The following is a 13,645-nucleotide window of genomic DNA, read 5'->3' as shown; positions in this document are numbered from 1 at the left end:
GTCTTGGTACTCATGTGGAAGATCATTTGACCATATATGTGAAGGTTTATTTCTGGGCCCTCTATTCTGCCTATATGTCTTTCTTCATGCCAGCACTACAGTGTTTTGATTAATGTAGCTTCTTTTTTTTTTTTTTTTTTTTTGGAGACAGAGTCATGCTCTGTCACCCAGGCTGGAGTGCAGTGATGCAATCTTGGGTCACTGCAACCTCTGCCTCCCAGGTTCAAGCAGTACTCCTGCCTCAGCCTCCTGATTAGCTGGGATTACAGGCACACACCACGACACCCAGCTAATTTTTTTATTTTTAGTAGAGATGTGGTTTCACCATGTTGGCCAGGCTGGTCTCAAACTCCTGACCTCAAGTGATCCGCCCACCCTTGGCTTCCCAAAGTGGTGGCATTCCAGGTGTGAACGACTGTGCCTGGCCTGATTAATGTAGCTTTGTAATATATTTTGAAATCAGTAAGAGTGAGATCACTAATTTTGTTCTTTTTCAAGATTGCTTTGGCTATGTATTAGTCTATTCTTGCAATGCTATAAAGGAATGCTTGAGACTGGATAATTTATAAAGAAAAGATTCATTTGGCTCACAGTTCTGCAGGCTCTCCAGGAAGCATGATGCTGGTGTCTACTCAGCTTATGGGGAGGTCTCAGGAAACTTATAATCATGGCAGAAGGTGAAGGGGAAGCAGGTTCATCTTACATGGCCAGAGCAGCAGCAAGAGAGAGTGGGGAAGGTGCTACACACTTCTAAATGACCAGATCTCATGAGAACTCATTATCAGGAGAACAGCACCAAGAGGGAAATCCACCTTCATACCAGTCACCTCCCACCAGGCCCCATCTCCAACACTGGGGATTACAGTTTGACATGAGATTTGATGGGGACACAGATCTAAACCATTTCAGGCTTTTTGAGGTCCCTTGAGATTTGATATAAATTTTTGGATGGATTTTTCCTTTTCTGCAAAAAATGCCGTTGGGATTTTGATAGGGATTACACTGAATAGGTAACTTTGGGTAGTCTTGCCATCGTAACTGTAGTAAGTTTTTTAATACATGAGCACAGAATTCTTTTCATTTATTCATGTCTTTAATGTTTTTTAGCAATGCCTTCAGGTTCTTTCATTTATTTTACATATGTACAATTTGACTGTCCCTTATCTGTAATGCTTGGGACCAGAACTGTTTTGGATTTTTTTCCAATTTGGGGATATTTTCATTATACCAGTTAAACATTCCAGAGCTGAAAATCTGAAATCCAAAATGTGCTCCAGTGAGTATTTCTTTTTTTTTTTGATGCAGAGTCTCTTTCTGTTGCTCTGGCTGGTGTGCAGTGGTGTGATCTCAGCTCACTGCAACCTCTGTCTCCTGGGTTTAAGAGATTCTCTGGTCTCAGCCTCCCAAGTAGCTGGGATTACAGACACCTGCCACCATGTCCAGCTAATTTTTCTATTTTTAGTAGAGATCGAGTTTCACCATGTTAACCAGGCTGGTCTCAAAACTCCTGACCTCGGCCGGGTGTGGTGGCTCACGCCTGTAATCCCAGCACTGTGGGAGGCCGAGGCAGGCGGATCACGAGGTCAGGAGATCGAGACCATCCTGGCTAACATGGTGAAACCCCGTCTCTACTAAAAAGTACAAAAAATTAGCAGGGCGTGGTGGCGGGCGCCTGTAGTCCCAGCTACTTGGGAGGCTGAGGCAGGAGAATGGCATGAGCCACCGCGCAGAGCTTGCAGTGAGCCGAGATCGCACCACTGCACTCCAGCCTGAACGACAGAGCGAGACTGTCTCAAAACAAACAAAAAAACTCCTCACCTCAAGTGATCCTCCTGCCTTGGCCTCCCAAAGTGCTGGGATTATAGGTGTGAGCCATTGCACCTGGCTCCCAGTAAGTATTTCTTTGGCATGTCATGTCAGCACTCAAAAAGTTTTGGATTTTGGATTCGAGATTTTGGGATTTGGGTTGCTCATCCTGTAGTTATCACCTTTTACCACCTCGATCTAGTGGAGTATTATTTTTAAGCTACTTTAAGTCATTTTATGAATAATTTACATAAGTAAGAATAATGGGATGATGAAAATAGCTTTATTAGAGATTTTAGTAAGAATTTAACACAGCAAACTTCAGTATCAAGTAATTTTTGGAAAACACCTCAAAAAGAATACTGTCATATATCCTTTTAGCAAAGTGAGATGATAAAGATTCTTGTCACAAAATACTGTGTGATAATCTTCCTGGTGAATAATGGGATGAGAATATCATTTCCATTTTGTATTGAGAAGCGTTTTGTTCGCTTGTTGATTCTTAAGCTTGAGAATCTTCACTTGAGTTATTGTCATCTAAAGACTCCATAGCTTGAGACTTTATTCCTATGATGAATTTTTGCCAGATAGTCTAGAGTGCTGCTATTTGGCTTTTTGCATTCATATTTTGATTCATCTAATAATTGTGAAATGTCAGTTTTCTTGTCTTTGCTCTCAAGGGTAGAAAATACAAAATTTTTTTTGTCAGGTGTACTCAATGAAAGTTAAAAAACAACAAGAAGACTCTTCCAATCTTTTATATCTTCTTGAAAAGGTGTAATGTAATCCTTTGGGCAATGCAGTAAGAAAACTGAAGGATGCCCATATATTTCACTATTGCATCACATTTCTAGGTGATTTAATCATTCTTCTATTTTCTTACTATTTTAGCATTTTAAAAGCACAGTTGGAAATAATTGATGGGTAATGATGAGTAAGTAGCAAAATATCTCAAGGTAGAGGAAAAGTAAGAACACCAAGATTCTATTATGTGTCTTAGATTATTGAAAGAGTCCCATGGACCCAAATAGTAATTGCAGCAGAGATTGAATTTTCTGTTTTAAGTGAAACACATTTTATTTTTTGTTCTTTGGAAGACCTCTAAGAATACAAGTCTGGAAATACCAATTTTTAAATAATTGAACTACTCAAGAAAGAAACTCAAAAACTAAAATTGGGGCTGGGTGCAGTGGCTCACACCTGTATTCCCTGTACTTTCGGAGGCTGAGGTGGGAAGATCGCTTGAGCCCAGGAGTTCAAGACCAGCCCTGGCAACATAGTGAGACCCTTTCACTACAAAAAATTAAAAACATTAGCTAGATGTGGTGGCAACGCACCAGTGGTCCCAGTTACTCCAGAGGCTGAGGTGGGAAGATTGCTTGAGCCTGGGAGGTTGAGGCTGCAGTGAGCTGCACTCCAGTCTGGGTGGAGTCTCTTAAAAACAAAACTAAAACTAAAATTGGGTCCAGTGGACCCTATGGTGGTACACTGAGTGTGTTAAGGAAATAAAAGTCCTTTATTGTTTAAATTTTTTTTTTTTTTTTGGTGAGGTAATTTGGAGTTAACTGAAAAATCTTTATTTTATCTATCTTTAAGGCTTTGGGGGACCAGATACTATTTGTAAATCGTCCCGATAAGAAGAAAATACTTTTCTTCAATGATAAGAGCTGTCAGTTTTCTGTGGATGAAGGTGAGCTTTTCTGTATTATACTTTAGTTTGCAAGTATATTACAATTTTAGGGTGATAAAATTAATATTTATAATACAATTATAATTTAAATCTTATATTGCTTTTTTAGCATTATCATCTCTTAGAACACAGCCAGTGGCCCCTGTGTCTAACATATTGTTTCTTAGAATGCAATTTGAAATACGTGATTTGAAAGATTTTAGGTTAATTATACTTACAATCACAGTTCAGGATTTCTTAATGTTTATAACTCAACTGAACCAAACGGGTTTATTTCTTTATCTTTAGACTTTTACAAAGGTAAGTTCATATCCTGATACAAAAGCTTGATACAGGATGGGAAAAAGAATAAACTTTTATTGGTGAATAGTGTTCTCTTACCTTATGAATCTTTCAATTATCAAATTGAATAAGGAAGGAGATGATGTTTTTCTTTCTGGAAATTGTGGAGTTGGATGCTAAGCTGTATATTGAATCTCTTACTAAGTATTTGATATGTATGTTTGGACTTCAGTTTTAAATTTTTGTCAATAATTTGTCATTAATTAAACAAGGGTTTAGTGATGAAAAATGTATTACTCAAGTACCAATTGCCATTTTAGCAAATGTGGTGGTATTTTACTGTAAATTTATATTACTTTTGAAGTTTTATAAAATGGCAGGAAAATAATTGAACATCAATTTAATTGATTTTGTGATTTGTGCAGTAACCTTAAGTTTTCCTTTTGTTATCTGTCTATAGGTATCCAGGCTTGTGGTTCTGGTAGATAGGGCTTTAGTTTCCTTGAACTTGTTTTAGGAAATTGTATTTTTGTGAAAATCCCAGTTGAGTACCTTACATGTAATTGGTTCACAATAAATGTTAATTAAATAAAAATGTGAAGAATATTCCAGTTCTTTGATGTTGTTGTTTCTAATAAGCTTTTATATAACAAAGCAAGTATGTAGTGAACTTATGCTATCCATTGTAGTGATAGGTGCCTGTTGAACAAAGACTTCAGTACTGCCTGGCGATTTTTATATTGCTTTTAGTCTTCGTTACTTGCAGTGTTGCCTTTATGCTAATTTTTTTTTTTTTTTCTTTTTTTTAGACGGAGTCTCGCTCCGTCGCCCAGGCTGGAGTGCAGTGGCGCAATCTTGGCTCACTGCAAGCTCCGCCTCCCGGGTTCTTGCCATTCTCCTGCCTCAGCCTCTCTGAGTAGCTGGGACTACAGGTGCCCACCACCATGCCCGGCTAATTTTTTTGTATTTTTAGTAGAGATGGGGTTTCACCATGGTCTCGATCTCCTGACCTCGTGATCCGCCTGCCTCGGCCTCCCAAAGTGCTGGGATTACAAGCGTGAGCCACCGTGCCCGGCCTATGCTAATTTTTATATTTCTTGCTTTTAAAAACATTTAAGGCTGGGCATGGTGGCTCATGCCTCTAATCCTAGCACTTTCAGAAGCCAAGGCAGGAGGATTGCTTCAGGGCAGGAGGATTGCTTCAGGCCAGGAGTTCAAGACCAGCCTGGGCAGAAAAGTGAGACCCTGTCTCTACTAAAAACTGAAAAATTAGCCAGGCTTGGTGGCGCATGCCAGTGGTCTCAGCTACTCGCAAGGCTGAGACAAGAGTATAGCTTGAACTCAGGAGTTAGAGGTTATGGTGAGCTGATTGTGCCACTGCACTACAGCCTGGGTGACAGAGTGAGACTCTGCCTTTAAAAAGAAAGTTAAAAACCATTTGAGATATTTCTGAGCTCAAAAAAAAAAAAAAAAATCTAAGAAATAACCGATTCCTTTATTCTTAGGTATAATTAACTCATTTTGAAAAATTTTTGCAGTACTTAAAAAAACTTATCACAAGTATTACAAGTTCAAATACAGAGTAAGAGCCTATACTAAAAGGCAGATGTGCCTTTCCCTTCTCTAGCTGCAGTCCCTTTCTTTTGTGGCAACTACTTAACTAGTTTTATTTTGGATTCTTCCGTTTTTTCCCAATTGCTAATAATACGCTTATGCTATTGTTTCTTGATTTTTTTTCAACTTTAAACATCATGTGACTTACTGTCATTTCTCTTTCCTATGCCTATCTCTCTCCTCCCAATATAGTTATATCTCTAGTTAAGTTTTAGTTTCTCCGTCATTTACTTTGATGCCTTCAACAAACATATTTAAATGTTCTCAGTGGGAATTTTAGTGTTAAGTCTGCTCTGCAGATGGCAGCATAGCGTAGCATGTCTGTTGTGTAAGCAGATGTTTAACTTGAGGCGGGTGGTTGATAGGAAAGAGATTGCAGTAGCTCTGTAAGAGTGTACATGAAGCTCTAGAATTTCTTAATAGTATTTCTTTGGGGTTATTTTAGGAGTACACTGTGTGTTTAGCAATGGGAAGCCCAGGTGTTCTTGTAATCTGCACGCTGAGCTGTCACTTTCTGTCCCTTGTGTGCTCTTTCTGTGGATACCATTGTTTTAACTTCGCTTTTTCCTGTTTGTGTATATTTTATCTATACTTCCTTAATATTACCCCGTTTTCATTTGTCATTTTATATGCCCTTTGTTGGCTTAAACTCTTTTCTATTTCCTTATTGCGTAGCTTATAGGGGCAAAATGAGAATTTTCACTCCCCCCCCACCCCGCCCCCAGAAAACAATAACAATCTGGAAATACATAGAGTAAAATAGTAATATTAAACTCCAGCGTATGTGATGCAGAAATTAAACATGCATCATGGATATGTGATGCATGTCTTGTGATAATATATGCTTGGTAGTTAAATCTGACATAATCAGGAACAAGTTCTGTAAATAATTTGATGTGTATTCTTTTAGTTTGCTTTCTCAGCATTACAGATATTCCATAATGATGTATGGCTGGTTAGTATTCCACTGTGTGTACCTGATTAATGAGTTTTAAAATAGTTAACAATGCTGAAGCAAATATCTTTACATATCTTACACATTGGCTATGTATTTTTTATTGTAATGAAATAGACATAGAAATCAGGAAGATAATGCAGAAGTAAATTGAGAAAATATTTTTTTTTTTTTTTTTTTTTTTTTGAGACGGAGTCTCGCTCTGTCGCCCAGGCTGGAGTGCAGTGGCGCAATCTCGGCTCACTGCAAGCTCCGCCTCCCGGGTTCACGCCATTCTCCTGCCTCAGCCTCTCCGAGTAGCTGGGACTACAGGTGCCCGCCACCGCGCCCAGCTAATTTTTTGTGTTTTTTAGAGAGACGGGGTTTCACCGTGGTCTCGATCTCCTGACCTCGTGATCCGCCCGCCTCGGCCTCCCAAAGGAGAAAATATTTTTGCATCTTTTCAGATTTTTGTTGTTGCTAACTTATTTAATATATGGTGAAATGTACTGCTAGGTTTCTTAATATTTAACTATCCTTACACTCCTAGATAGCCTTTCTTTGGCTTCATGTATTTCTAGATTTTTTATATTAATGTATTTAGGACAATAGTTTCAGTATGATCACTTTTCTTTTTTTGTGTGCTTTGTCAGATTTTGGTTATGGTTATTATGCTGGGTTCATAAAAAGAAAAGTAGTTTTTCTTCCTCTCCCCGCTTCATTCCTTATGAGAATAGTAGATTCTTTAAAAATGTGAAGGCATATACCCATGAATGTATCTGGCTATTTACTTTCTTGGCAACATTCTTAATGTTTTATTTGCTTATGTCCTTAAGTTTTCTATCTTGCAAGTCAATTTTGATAATTTTGTGTTTTTCTACAAAATCATTCTTTTTAAAATTTCAAATTTAATAGTGTGCGGTTTTTGAGAGCGTGGCCCTCGGCCTTAATTTTCTCACTGTTATTTTCTCTATTTATGGCGCGCTTTTGTATTTGTTCTTTCCTTATTTCTTTGTGAACTACTTATTTTATCTCTGTTGTTTGTTGTGTTTTCATTTTAACAGAAAATATAATCTGTCAGATCACCATCTACATACATATTTATTTTTTGATTACTTGATCTAAGCAGTGACTGAGCAAACATCAGAATCTCTCATAACTTTTATGTTTTTGTTTATTTTTCCTGTAGTTACTGCTTTTTATATTTTCATTCAGAGTTTTTAGTTTATAAACATTCTTGGCAGTCATAGTTTATTTAAGAATTGTGTTCAAATCATTATAATGTGTCCCCCTTGGTTGTATTTAATGTTCTTTTCCTTGATGTCCAGCTTTATCCCATCTAACTCTCATAACCTCTGGCTTTTTAAAAATTTGATATATTTTTGCCCATCTTTTACTTTCTGTCTGTATTTTTTTGTTGTTGTTTTAAGTATTTCCTTTCTAGATGGCATATGGCTGGCTTTAACTTTTGAATCAGTTCTGTCATTTTACATTTACATTGTTTATTATATGTTGTAATCTCCCCATCATTTACTTGGAAATGGTATAATTTATTTTCATTCTCTTATTTTCTGTTGTCTTTTTATTTCCTTGTTGACAATTTCTGGGATTTTTGTTACAGTTTATTAGTGTTTATTCGTAAGCCTGTTTATTCAAGAAATATTTAATGGTCTCTTCCTAAGTGCCCTAGTCATTTTGCTAAATATCGGGGTAAGATAGACCAGTCCCTGTCTTTATAGAGCTTCCATTCTGAAGTGGGGGACAATATACGAAATTTGAAAATATTGCAGATTGTATGAAATGCCAGGAAGAAAATAAATGAGCTCTGTGGTAAGGTGGGGGTGGTGAGGTTCAGATACAACCTCTGAAAAAAGGTGAAGTGAGCCAAAACAGGAAAAATGGGGTGCAGCTAGCCTTGCCAAGGATCAGAATAGTGTCCACGTGTGGGACTGTAAGGCGAGTATCCAGGCAGAGGGAATAGCAAAGGCAAAGATTGTGGGAAGGACTAGTTTTTTTCCTAGAGTGGCGTTTGTTTCACCAGATTCAGTGAACACCTTTTTTTTTTTTTTTTTTTTTTTTTTTTTTGAGATGGAGTTTCGCTCTTGTTGCCCAGGCTGGAGTGCAATGGTGCAATCTTGGCTCACAACAACCTCTGCCACCCAGGTTCAAGCGATTCTCCTGCCTCAGCCTCCCGAGTACCTGGGATTATAGGCATGCCACCATGCCTGGCTAATTTTGTATTTTTAGTAGAGATGGGGTTTCTCCATGTTGGTCAGTCTGGTCTCAAACTCCCGACGTCAGGTGATCTGCTTGCCTTGGCCTTCCAAAGTCAGTGAACACTTCTTTTTTTTTTTTTTCTTTTTTTTTTTTTTAATTATACTTTAGGGTTTTAGGGTACATGTGCACAATGTGCAGATTTGTTATATATGTATCCATGTGCCATGTTGATTTCCTGCACCCATTAACTCGTCATTTAGCATTAGGTGTATCTCCTAATGCTGTCCCTCCCCCCTCCCCCCACCCCACAACAGTCCCCGGAGTGTGATGTTCCCCTTCCTGTGTCCATGAGTTCTCATTGTTCAATTCCCACCTATGAGTGAGAACATGCGGTGTTTGGTTTTTTGTCCTTGCGATAGTTTACTGAGAATGATGTTTTCCAGTTTCATCCATGTCCCTACAAAGGACACGAACTCATCATTTTTTATGGCTGCATAGTATTCCATGGTGTATATGTGCCACATTTTCTTAATCCAGTCTATCGTTGTTGGACATTTGGGTTGGTTCCAACTCTTTGCCATTGTGAATAGTGCCGCAATAAACATACGTGTGCATGTGTCTTTATAGCAGCATGATTTATAGTCCTTTGGGTATATACCCAGTAATGGGATGGCTGGGTCAAATGGTATTTCTAGTTCGAGATCCCTGAGGAATCGCCACACTGACTTCCACAATGGTTGAACTAGTTTACAGTCCCACCAACAGTGTAAAAGTGTTCCTATTTCTCCACATCCTCTCCAGCACCTGTTGTTTCCAGATTTTTTAATGATGGCCATTCTAACTGGTGTGAGATGGTATCTCACTGTGGTTTTGATTTGCATTTCTCTGATGGCCAGTGATGATGAGCATTTCTTCATGTGTTTTTTGGCTGCATAAATGTCTTCTTTTGAGAAGTGTCTGTTCATGTCCTCTGCCCACTTTTTGATGGGGTTGTTTGTTTTTTTCTTGTAAATTTGTTTGAGTTCATTGTAGATTCTGGATATTAGCCCTTTGTCAGATGAGTAGGTTGCAAAAATTTTCTCCCATTCTGTAGGTTGTCTGTTCACTCTGATGATAGTTTCTTTTGCTGTGCAGAAGCTCTTTAGTTTAATGAGATCCCATTTGTCGATTTTGGCTTTTGTTGCCATTGCTTTTGGTGTTTTAGACATGAAGTCCTTGCCCATGCCTATGTCCTGAATGGTATTGCCTAGGTTTTCTTGTAGGATTTTAATGGTTTTAGGTCTAACATATAAGTCTTTAATCCATCTTGAATTAATTTTTGTATAAGGTGTAAGGAAGGGATCCAGTTGCAGCTTTCTACATATGGCTAGCCAGTTTTCCCAGCACCATTTATTAAATAGGGAATCCTTTCCCCATTTCTTGTTTTTGTCAGGTTTGTCAAAGATGAGATAGTTGTAGCTATGCGGCATCATTTCTGAGGGCTCTGTTCTGTTCCATTGATCTATGTCTCTGTTGTGGTACCAGTACCATGCTGTTTTGGTTACTGTAGCCTTGTAGTATAGTTTAAAGTCAGGTAGCGTGATGCCTCCAGCTTTGTTCTTTTGGCTTAGGATTGACTTGGCGATGCGGGCTCTTTTTTGGTTCCATATGAACTTTAAAGTAGTTTTTTCCAATTCTGTGAAGAAAGTCACTGGTAGCTTGATGGGGATGGCATTGAATCTATAAATTACCTTGGGCAGTATGGCCATTTTCACGATATTGATTCTTCCAACCCATGAGCATGGAATGTTCTTCCATTTGTTTGTATCCTCTTTTATTTCATTGAGCAGTGGTTTGTAGTTCTCCTTGAAGAGGTCCTTCACATCCCTTGGAAGTTGGATTCCTAGGTATTTTATTCTCTTTGAAGCAATTGTGAATGGGAGTTCACTCATGATTTGGCTCTCTGTTTGTCTGTTATTGGTGTACAAGAATGCTTGTGATTTTTGTACATTAATTTTGTATCCTGAGACTTTGCTGAAGTTGCTAATCAGCTTAAGGAGATTTTAGGCTGAGACAATGGGGTCTTCTAGATATACAATCATATCATCTGCAAACAGGGACAATTTGACTTCCTCTTTTCCTAATTGAATACCCTTTATTTCCTTCTCCTGCCTGATTGCTCTGGCCAGAACTTCCAGCACTATGTTGAATAGGAGAGGTGAGAGAGGGCATCCCTGCCTTGTGCCAGTTTTCAGAGGGAATGCTTCCAGTTTTTGCCCATTCAGTATGATATTGGCTGTGGGTTTGTCATAGATAGCTCTTATTATTTTGAGATACGTCCCATCAATACCTAATTTATTGAGAGTTTTTAGCATGAAGGGTTGTTGAATTTTGTCAAAGGCCTTTTCTGCATCTATTGAGATAATCATGTGGTTTTTGTCTTTGGTTCTGTTTATATGCTGGATTACATTTATTGATTTGCGTATGTTGAACCAGCCTTGCATCCCAGGGATGAAGCCCACTTGATCATGGTGGATAAGCTTTTTGATGTGCTGCTGGATTCGGTTTGCCAGTATTTTATTGAGGATTTTTGCATCAATGTTCATCAAGGATATTGGTCTGAAATTCTCTTTTTTGGTTATGTCTCTGCCAGGTTTTGGTATCAGGACGATGCTGGCTTCGTAAAATGTGTTAGGGAGGATTCCCTCTTTTTCTATCGATTGGAATAGTTTCAGAAGGAATGGTACCAGTTCCTCCTTGTACCTCTGGTAGAATTCAGCTGTGAATCCATCAGGTCCTGGACTCTTTTTGGTTGGTAAGCTATTGATTATTGCCACAATTTCAGAACCTGTTATTGGTCTATTCAGAGATTCAACTTCCTCCTGGTTTAGTCTTGGGAGGGTGTATTTGTCCAGGAATTTATCCATTTCTTCTAGATTTTCTAGTTTATTTGCATAGAGGTGTTTGTAGTATTCTCTGATGGTAGATTGTATTTCTGTGGGATCGGTGGTGATATCCCCTTTTTCGTTTTTTATTGCATCTATTTGATTCTTCTCTCTTTTCTTCTTTATTAGTCTTGCTAGCGGTCCATCAATTTTGTTGATCTTTTCAAAAAACCAGCTCCTGGATTCATTAATTTTTTGAAGGGTTTTTTGTGTCTCTATTTCCTTCAGTTCTGCTCTGATTTTAGTTATTTCTAGCCTTCTGCTAGCTTTTGAATGTGTTTGCTCTTGCTTTTCTAGTTCTTTTAATTGTGATGTTAGGGTGTCAATTTTGGATCTTTCCTGCTTTCTCTTGTGGGCATTTAGTGCTATAAATTTCCCTCTACACACTGCTTTGAACGTGTCCCAGAGATTCTGGTATGTTGTGTCTTTGTTCTCATTGGTTTCAAAGAACATCTTTATTTCTGCCTTCATTTCATTATGAACCCAATAGTCATTCAGGAGCAGGTTGTTCAGTTTCCATGTAGTTGAGCGGTTTTGAGTGAGTTTCTTAATCCTGAGTTCTAGTTTGATTGCACTGTGGTCTGAGAGACAGTTTGTTATAATTTCTGTTCTTTTACATTTGCTGAGGAGAGCTTTACTTCCAACTATGTGGTCAATTTTGGAATAGGTGTGGTGTGGTGCTGAAAAAAATGTATATTCTGTTGACTTGGGGTGGAGAGTTCTGTAGATGTCTATTAGGTCCACTTTATGTAGAGCTGAGTTCAATTCCTGGATATCCTTGTTAACTTTCTGTCTCGTTGATCTGTCTAATGCTGACAGTGGGGTGTTAAAATCTCCCATTATTATTGTATGGGAGTTTAAGTCCCTTTGTAGGTCACTGAGGACTTGCTTTATGAATCTGGGTGCTCCTGTGTTGGGTGCATATATATTTAGGATAGTTAGCTCTTCTTGTTGAATTGATCCCTTTACCATTATGTAATGGCCTTCTTTGTCTCTTTTGATCTTTGTTGGTTTAAAGTCTATTTTATCAGAGACTAGGATTGCAACCCCTGCCTTTTTTTGTTTTCCAGTTGCTTGATAGATCTTCCTCCATCCCTTTATTTTGAGTCTATGTGTGTCTCTGCACGTGAGATGGGTTTCCTGAATACAGCACACTGATGGGTCCTGACTCCTTATCCAGTTTGCCAGTCTGTGTCTTTTGATTGGAGCATTTAGCCCATTTACATTTAACGTGAATATTGTTATGTGTGAATCTGATCCTGTCATTATGATGTTAGTTGGTTATTTTGCTCATTAGATGCTATAGTTTCTTCCTAGCCTTGATGGTCTTTACAGTTTGGCATGTTTTTGCAGTGGCTGGTACCGGTTGTTCCTTTCCATGTTTAGTGCTTCCTTCAGGAGCTCTTTTAGGGCAGGCCTGGTGGTGACAAAATCACTCAGCGTTTGCTTGTCTGTAAAGTATTTTATTTCTCCTTCACTTATGAAGCTTAGTTTGGCGGGATAGGAAATTCTGGGTTGAAAATTCTTTTCTTTAAGAATGTTGAATATCGGCCCCCACTCTCTTCTGGCTTGTAGAGTTTCTGCCGAGAGATCAGCTGTTAGTCTGATGGGCTTCCCTTTGTGGGTAACCCGACCTTTCTCTCTGGCTGCCCTTAACATTTTTTCCTTCATTTCAACTTTGGTGAATCTGACAATTATGTGTCTTGGAGTTGCCCTTCTTGAGGAGTATCTTTGTGGCGTTCTCTGTATTTCCTGAATCTGAATGCTGGCCTGCCTTGCTAGATTGGGGAAGTTCTCCTGGATAATGTCTTGCAGAGTGTTTTCCAACTTGGTTCCATTCTCCCCATCATTTTCAGGTACACCAATCAGACGTAGGTTTGGTCTTTTCACATAGTCCCAAATTTCTTGGAGGCTTTGTTCATTTCTTTTTATTCTTTTTTCTCTAAACTTCCCTTCTCTCTTCATTTCATTCATTTCATCTTCCATCAGCGATACCCTTTCTTCCAGTTGATCGCATCTGCTACTGAGGCTTCTGCAATCTTCGCGTAGTTCTCGAAACTTGGCTTTCAGCTCCATCAGCTCCTTGAAGCCCTTCTCTCCATTGGTTATTCTAGTTATCCATTCTTCTAATTTTTTTTCAAAGTTTTTAACTTCTTTGCTATTGTTTTGAATTTCCTC

At 38.5% G+C, this 13,645-nt stretch overlaps 1 protein-coding gene across 1 annotated transcript in view; it reads left to right on the top strand.

The window, feature by feature from the left end:
* Positions 1 to 13,645, top strand: part of GTF2E2 (general transcription factor IIE subunit 2) — a 91,337-nt gene that overhangs the window by 52,295 nt on the left and 25,397 nt on the right. Inside the window, exon 6 of the mRNA XM_055295883.2 lies at positions 3,403 to 3,496. Within this exon, the coding sequence (XP_055151858.1) occupies positions 3,403 to 3,496 (94 nt within the window). The remainder of the gene's footprint in view (positions 1 to 3,402; positions 3,497 to 13,645) is intronic.

Source organism: Symphalangus syndactylus, chromosome 10 (genome assembly GCF_028878055.3).
Source record: "Symphalangus syndactylus isolate Jambi chromosome 10, NHGRI_mSymSyn1-v2.1_pri, whole genome shotgun sequence".
Classification (NCBI taxonomy): domain Eukaryota; kingdom Metazoa; phylum Chordata; class Mammalia; order Primates; family Hylobatidae; genus Symphalangus; species Symphalangus syndactylus.
The sequence above is the reverse complement of the archived record's forward strand: the minus strand, read 5'-3'. Positions and strand labels throughout refer to the sequence as shown.